This window comes from Colobus angolensis, unplaced genomic scaffold, assembly GCF_000951035.1.
Source record: "Colobus angolensis palliatus isolate OR3802 unplaced genomic scaffold, Cang.pa_1.0 Scaffold79, whole genome shotgun sequence".
In the NCBI taxonomy this organism is placed as follows: Eukaryota; Metazoa; Chordata; class Mammalia; order Primates; family Cercopithecidae; genus Colobus; species Colobus angolensis.
Genome location: NW_012121709.1, coordinates 7,919,927 through 7,928,557, shown reverse-complemented (window position 1 = coordinate 7,928,557; position 8,631 = coordinate 7,919,927). Strand labels below are relative to the sequence as shown.

The window sequence follows — 8,631 nt, the reverse complement described above, 5'->3', positions numbered from 1 at the left end:
AGCACTTTGGGAGGCCGAGACGGGCGGATCACAAGGTCAGGAGATCGAGACCATCCTGGCTAACACGGTGAAACCCCGTCTCTACTAAAAACTACAAAAAACTAGCCGGGCGACGTGGGGGCGCCTGTAGCCCCAGCTACTCGGGAGGCTGAGGCAGGAGAATGGCGTGAACCCGGGAGGCGGAGCTTGCAGTGAGCTGAGATCCGGCCACAGCACTCCAGCCTGGGTGACAGAGCGAGACTCCGTCTCAAAAAAAAAAAAAAAAAAAAAAAAAAAAAAAAAAAAAAAAAAAAAAAAAAAAAAACATAACTCCTCACTTTCTCATTATGAATTTCTTTTCTTCCTCTTCTCCTGGTACATTTAAGGCATCACCTTCCACTCGTGATTCCTGATATTCCTGTCTCCCCCCCGTTACTTATAATCCATCACACCAAGTTCTGTTGATTCTTCTGTTTAAATATCTTTTCAATGAGTGTCTTCACTGCATCTCCACCCCCATTGCTCTCCCCACAATCACCGCCACAGCCTCATCTTAGCTCATTGTTCTTTGTGAGTGCCATTTTTCTCCCATGAAAGCAAATGCAGTTATTTCCTTCCTCAAAATCCTTCCATGGATTCCTATTTCCAGGCAGATAAAGCCCAGACTTCCTAGCATGGCTTATAAGGCATCTAAAAGATCTGGCTTCTACTTCTCTCCCCAACCCCCCTCCTCCCTTTCTCTGTCCTGCACTCCCAATTGGAAATATGGCCCAGCTGGACTTACGTTTAGGTCCTCAAATGACAAATTAAGCTTATTTTTTGCCTTCAGCCTTTGCACATACTGTTCCTTCTGCCTGGAACATTCTTTCTTCCCTCCTTATCTGCCTACCCATCTCTCTCTGGCTAACTCTAGCTCATCTTACAGGTATCAGTCACCTCTTCTCAAAAACCTTTCCTGACATTTCAAGTATGAGTTAGTGCTCCCCTCCCTTGTGTCCACTGGGATCTTTTTGTACTTGCTTTAATTTGGCACCATTGCACTGATTATCTTGTGTAATTAAATGTCAGCTGTGATGGTCACCTGACATTTGAGATATATGTCAAATTGACTGGGTTCCTGTACCATGTGTAGTAAGAAGCCAAATGTCCATTTAAGATTTCTATAAACCTAGAGAGCTCATGTAATAGTAATCTCTCTAACTTTGACTTCCTGTTCCTACTACACTCTTTTATTTTTGAGACAGGATCTCGCTCTGTTGCTCAGGCTGGGGTACAGTGGCATGATCACGGCTCACTGCAGTCTTGACCTCCTGGCCTCAAGGGATCCTCCTGCCTCAGCCTTCTGAGTAGGTGGGACTGCAGGTGGTACCACCAGGTTATATATATATATATATTTTTTGAGACAGAGTCTTGTTTTGTCACCCAGGCCGGAGTACAGTGGTGGGATCTTGCCTCACTGCAACCTCTGCCTCCTGGGTTCAAGTGATTCTCCTGCCTCAGCCTCCTGAGTAGCTGGGACTACAGGGGTGTGCCACCATGCCTGGCTAATTTTTTATATTTTTAGTAGAGACAGGCTTTTACCATATTGGCCAGGCTGGTCTCGAACTCCACCAGCTAATTTTAAGAATGATTACATTCTGTAGAGATGGGGTCTCACTATGTTGCCCAGACTGGTGTTGAATACCTGGCCTCAAAGGATTCTTTCACCTTGGCCTCCCAAAACGCTAGCATTACAGACCTGAGCCACCTTGCCAGGCCCTGAACTCTTTATTGTGGTGAGGGTCTGAGTACCTCAAGGCCCCCCACTTTTTTTTTGCCCCCAAGCAACCCAGATGTATAACACAGCGCCTTTTCTTTGTTTCTTCAAAACATTGCTCACAGAAGACAGTTGGGTATGTAACAGAAACTGCTAAAGGTCCAGAGGGATGAAGTGGAGGGGTTGGTTTGCATTGTAGTTCTTAGGGATCCACCAGCCAGCCCTGCCCTGTTTCCCCCCCTCCGATTGGTTTCCCTTCTCACTCTCCTGTTACTCAGCTCCCTTTTCCTCCTCTACCTCCTTTGTCCTTTTTCTTCTTCTTTATTGACTTCTCCCTCTTTCTTCTCTGCTCCTCCCTCACTCAAATTCCTATTTAATACAGAGACCTGTAGGGTCTCTTAATTTCGTAGTTTCTCTGTAGAGTGTATCTTACCTTTCCACCCCAAACAGCTTTACAGGGTTTACTGCTAAACACAGGGTATCTCTGTGGAGGGACATGTGATGTTACATAATCCCTCTGCCCTCCCTGTCACATTTTATTGACTTCTCTGTTTTTATGTGAACTCCATGATCTCATCTTGGACCATATGTCAAAAAAAGAAGAAATTGTAAAAAATGACAAACTCCATGAGAAGAGAGACCTTGTCTGCCTTGTTCATTGCTGTATCCTCAACACCTAGAACTTGGTTGGTGCATATTGGGCTCTCAATAAATATTCGTTAAATGAATAAATGACTGAATAGGTGAATGGATGAGTGTGAGATTGCTTAGACTAAAGAATAATTCGAATGTAACTCTCCTCCCCACTTTTAGATTGCCAGATGGAGAGATTTGAGCCTAGCCTACCTAAATGCTCTGATAATCCAGGCACAAGAGCAAATCAAGTCCAGTTGTCCAATTTTTAATTCAGCGTGGCCATCACTAAGGACATTAAAATGCCTACAGTTCCTATAACTTAGTGAGAATGTAGGTGAGCATAAGACCAAGATGAGAGAAGAGGTTATGAGTCTACACACATTTTGAGATGACAGGAAGATAAGCTTCCTTCTGTAACTAAGACCAACAGAAAATATACGAGGACTCAAGGCTGAAATTTTCTTGCATACCATTGCCTTGTTGGGAAATGTGCCATCCATCCATCCATCCATCCATCCATCATTCATTCATCCATCTATCCATCCATCCATCATCCATCCATCCATCATTCATCCATCATTCATCCATCCATCCACCATCCATTCATCCATCCATCCATCCACCCACCCACCATCCATCCATCCATCCATCCATCCATCCATACATACATATATCTGCCCACTCACCCATCTACCGATCCACCCATCTGCCCATTCATCCATCCGTCCATCCACTCACCCACCCAACCATCCAAGGCAATATATATAATATTGAGAAATATGCCGTAGCTTAATTGGCGTGAAATTAAGTTAATATCAGTGCCTACTTAATTAAGTTATTATGAGATTGAAATGATATTATCTAGGTAAAGCACTCAGCACTGGATCTATTGCATAACAGAAATGCAATAAATGGTAACTGTTGTTAATAGGATCTAAATACCACACTTTAATTCCACGGCCCCAGCTCTTTCCCAGACAGACATCAAACATTCAGTTCAATTTTATTCTCCCGTATTTGAGGCAGATAAATAAGGTGAAGGAATCTGAAGAGGAAGTAGGTAGAGTCAGGCTGGATCATTGAAGAACAGAAACTGGTAGGTTGGGTCTGGGGTGTGGAATTGAGGGGAGGGCCACCTGGGACCATCCCCCTCTAAAAATGTTGCTGGAAGTCAGTCTCCAGATGACCCTACTATAAAGGGTCATCCATAAAGAGCATCCATGAGGGTAGTCAGGAGGCAGGAACACAGGCAGGATATAGGAACATGATATAGGCAAACACTCCTCCACTGAGACAGCTGGTCAACCCAGGCCCAGCCTATCTCAGGGCACTGTAGGGCCCAATGGGTATGTTGATCCGGCTTTGCAGCCAGTTGATGTAATCCTCTTGAGGCATATGAATGATGTGTTCTCGCACAAACTGTGGGGCAGACACAGTGGCAATCTCAGAATTTGGTCTGAAAAGTAGACTCTACCTTCCCTCCCTCCCCTCAAGATCCTGGAAGATTTGTGATTGAGACTGGTGGCCCCAGGAATACCAGTCAGGCATTCATAATCTTGGAGCATCAGATTGGGGTGGTCCCCTTTCCAGTTTCCTGGCTCAGCAGACTAATTTTAAGACCCTTCTTGTTGCTATTGATGGAAGGAAATTTGGGGAGGACAGGAAGTCCCAGTTATCTGTGTTTTTCTTTCTTTTCTACTCCTTAATATCTTTTCAAACAGTTATTTGTCTTTAAATGTTTTCGGTTTGTAAATTCCTTTCAGAATTGATGACAGCTATGGGCTTGCTTTCCTGGAGAGGGTTTAAGACACACAAAAGGAAGAGTTTCTTGTAGACCCCCATATCCAGGTTATTAGAAGTTCTGTGATGTTGGGTGGCTGGCAAGATGGTGGAATAGAAACAGCTCCAGTCTGTGGCTCCCAGTGAGATCAACACAGATGGTGGGTGATTTCTGCATTTCCAACTGAGGTACCTGGCTCATCTCATTGGGACTGGTTAGACAGTGGGTGCAGCCCATGGAGGGCAAGCTGAAGCAGGGTGGGGTGTTGCCTCACTCAGGAAGCACAAGGGGTTGGGGAATTCTCTCCCCTAGCCAAGGGAAGCCAGGAGGGACTGTGCTGTGAGGAACGGTGCATTCTGGCCCAGATACTATGCTTTTCCCATGGTCTCTGCAACCCGCAGACCAGGAGATTCCCTCGGGTGCCTGCACAACCAGGACCCTGGGTTTTAAGCACGAAACTGGGTGGCCATTTGGGCAGACACCAAGCTAGCTGCAGGAGTTTTTTTTCTCATACCCCCGTGGCACCTGGAATGCCAGTGAGACAGAACTTCCACTCCCCTGGAAAGGGGGCTGAAGCCAGGGAGCCAAGTGGTCTAGCTCACTGGATCCCACTTCCACGGAGCCCAGCAAGCTAAGATCACTGGCTTGAAATTCCTGCTACCAGCACAGCAGTCTGAAGTCAACCTGGGATGCTCCAGTTTGGTTGGGGGAGGGGTGTCTGCCATTACTGAGGCTTGAATAGGCAGTTTTCCCCTCACAGTGTAAACAAAGCCACTGGAAAGTTCGAACTGGGCAGAGCCCACAGCAAAGCCACTGTAGCCAGACTGCCTCTCTAGATTTCTCCTTTCTGGGCAGGGCATCTCTGAAAGAAAGGCAGCAGCCCAAGTCAGGGACTTATAGATAAAACTCCCATCTCCCTGGGACAGAGCACCCGGGTGAAGGGGCAGTTGTGGGTACAGCTTCAGCAGACTTAAACGTTCCTGCCTGCCAGTCCTGAAGAGAGCAGCAGATATCCCAGCACAGTGCTCAAGCTCTGCTAAAGGACAGACTGCCTCCTCAAGTGGGTCCCTGACCCCCATGTCTCCTGACTGGGAGACACCTCCCAGGAGGGGTCGACAGACACCTCATATAGGAGAGCTCTGAATGGCATCAGGTTGGTGCCCCTCTGGGACAAAGCTTCCAGAGGAAGGAACAGGCAGCAATCTTTGCTGTTCTGCAGTCTCCACTGGTGATACCCAGACAAACAGGGTCTGGAGTGGACCTCCAGCAAACTCCAGCAGACCTGCAGCAGAGGGAACTGACTGTTAGGAGGAAACCTAACAAACAGAAAGGAATAGCAGCAACATCAACAAAAAGGACGTCCACACAAAAACCCCATTTGATGATCATCAAGATCAGAGACCAAAAGTAGATAAATCCATGAAGATGAGGAAAAACCAACACAAAAAGGCTGAAAATTCCCAAAACCAGAATGCTTCTTCTCCTCCAAAGAATCACAACTCCTCGCCAGCAAGGGAACAAAACTGGACAGAGAATGAGTTTGACAAATTGACAGAAGTAGGCTTCAGAAGATGGGTGATAACAAACTCCTCTGAGCTAAAGGAGCATGTTCTAACCCAATGCAAGGAAGCTAAGAACCTTCAAAAAAGGTTAGAGGAATTGCTAACTAGAATAACCAGTTTAGGAGTCCGTTCCAAGATGGCCAAACAGGAACAGCTCCAGTCTGCAGCTCCCAGCATGATCAATGCAGAAGACGGGTGATTTCTGCATTTCCAACCAAGGTACCTGGTTCATCTCACTGGGACTATTTGGAAAGTGGGTGCAGCCCATGGAGGGTGAGCCGAAGCCAGGCGGGGCATCACCTCACCTGGGAAGCACAAGGGGTCAGGGGATTTCCCTTTGCTAGCCAAGGGAAGCTGAGACAGACTATACCCAGAAAATCAGGACACTTCCTCCCAAGTACTGCACTTTTCCAATGGTCTTAGCAAACGGCACACCAGGAGATTATATCCCACACCTGGCTCGGTGGGTCCCACACCCATGGAGCATTGCTCACTGCTAGCGCAGGAGTCTGAGATTGACCTGCGAGGCATCAGCCTGGCAGAGGGAGGGGCATCCGCCATTGCTGAGGCTTGAGTAAGTAAACAAAGTGGCCGGGGAAGCTCGAACTGGACAGAGTCCACTGCAGCTCAGCAAGGCTTGTTGCCTCTGTAGATCCCATCTGTGGGGGCAGGGCATAGCTGAACAAAAGGCAGCAGAAACTTCTGCAGACTTAAACGTCCCTGTCTGACAGCTCTGAAGTGAGCAGTGGTTCTCCCAGTACAGTATTTGAGCTCTGAGAATGGATAGACTGCCTCCTCAAGTTGGTCCCTGACCCCCGTGTAGCCTAACTGGGAGACACCTCCCAGTAGGGGCTGACTGACACCTCATACAGACGGGTGCCCCTCTGGGATGAAGCTTCCAGAGGAAGGATCAGGCAGAAATATTTGCTGTTCTGCAATATTTGCTGTTCTACAGCCTCTGCTGGTGACACCCAGGCAAACAGGGTCTGGAGTGGACCTCCAGCAAACTCCAACAGACCTGCAGCTGAGAAACCTGGGAGAAGGAAAACTAACAAACAGAAAGGAATAGCACCAACATCAACAAAAAAGACATCCACACCAAAACCCTATCTGTAGGTCACCAACATCAAAGACCAAAGGTAGATAAAACTGCAAAGGTGGGGAGAAACCAGAGTAGAAAAGCTGAAAATTCTGAAAACTGGAGCACCTCCTCTCCTCCAAAGGATCACAGCTCCTTGCCAGCAACGGAACAAAGCTGGATGGAGAATGACTTTGATGAGCTGATAGAAGGAGGCTTCAGAAGGTCGGTAATAAAAAACTTCTCCAAGCTAAAGGAGGATGTTCGAACCCATTGAAAGGAAGCTAAAAACCTAGAAAAAAGATTAGATGAATGGCTAACTAGAATAAACAGTGAAGACAAGACCTTAAATGACCTGATGGAGCTGAAAACCAAGGCATGAGAACTACGTGAAGAATTCACAAGCTTCAGTAGCCGATTCAATCAAGTGGAAGAAAGTGTATCAGTGATTGAAGATCAAATTAATGAAACAAAGTGAGAAGAGAAGTTTAGAGAAAAAAAGAGTAAAAAGAAACAAACAAAGCCTCCAAGAAATATGGGACTATGTGAAAAGACCAAAGCTACGTTTGATTTGTTGTATCTGAAAGTGACAGGGAGAATGGAACCAAGTTGGAAAACACTCTTCAGGATATTATCCAGGAGAACTTCCCCAACCTAGCAAGGCAGGCCAACATTCAAATTCATGAAAGACAGAGAATACCACAAAGATACTCCTCCCCAACCTAGCAAGGCAGGCCAACATTCAAATTCAGGAAAGACAGAGAATACCAAAAAGATACTCCTCGAGAAGAGCAACTCCAAGACACGAAATTGTCAGTTTCACCAAGGTTGAAATGAAGGAAAAAATGTTAAGGGCAGCCAGAGAGAAAGGTTGGGTTACCCACAAAGGGAAACCCATCAAACTAACAGTGGATCTCTCAACAGAAACTCTACAAGCCAGAACAGTGGGGGCCAATATTCAACATTCTAAAAGAAAAGAATTTTCAAACCAGAATTTCATATCTAGCCAAACGAAGCTTCATAAGTGAAGGAGAAATAAAACCCTTTACAGACACGCAAATGCTGAGAGATTTTGTCACCACCAGGCCTGCCTTACAAGAGCATCTGAAGGAAGCACTAAACATAAAAAGGAACAACTGGTACCAGCCACTGCAAAAACATGCCAAATTGTAAAGACCATCGATGCTAGGAAGAAACTGCATCAACTAATGGGCAAAATAACCAGCCAACATCATAATGACAGGATCAAATTCACACATAACAATATTAGCCTTAAATGTAAATGGGCTAAATGCTCCAATTAAAAGACACAGACTGGCAAATTGGATAAAGAGTCAAAACCCATCAGTGTGCTGTATTCAGGAGACCCATCTCACGTGCAGAAACACACATAGGCTCAAAATAAAGGGATGGAGGAAGATCTACCAAGCAAATGGAAAGCAAAAAAATGAGGGATTGCAATCCTAGTCTCTGATAAAACAGACTTTAAATCAACAAAGATCGAAAGAGACAAAGAAGGCCATTGTATAACGGTAAAGGAATCGGTTCAACAAGAAGAACTAACTGTCCTAAATATATATGTACCCAATACAGGAGCATCCAGATTCATAAAGCAAGGCCTTAGAGACATACAAAGAGACTTAGACTCCCACACAATAATAATGGGAGACTTTAACACCCCACTGTCAACATTAGACAGATCAATGAGACAGAAAGTTAAGGATATCCAGGACTTGAACTCAGCTCTGCACCAAGCAGACCTAATAAACATCTATAGAACTCTCCACCCCAAATCAACAGAATATACATTCTTCTCAGCACCACATCACACTTATTCCAA

General features: G+C 45.7%; 1 protein-coding gene across 1 annotated transcript in view; it reads right to left on the bottom strand.

Moving 5' to 3' along the window:
• Window positions 1–3,355: 3,355 nt before the first annotated feature.
• Window positions 3,356–8,631, bottom strand: part of CCDC60 (coiled-coil domain containing 60) — a 210,346-nt gene continuing 205,070 nt past the window's right edge. Inside the window, exon 14 of the mRNA XM_011928720.1 lies at window positions 3,356–3,790. Coding sequence (XP_011784110.1) covers window positions 3,689–3,790 — 102 coding nt within the window. The 3' untranslated portion in view covers window positions 3,356–3,688. The remainder of the gene's footprint in view (window positions 3,791–8,631) is intronic.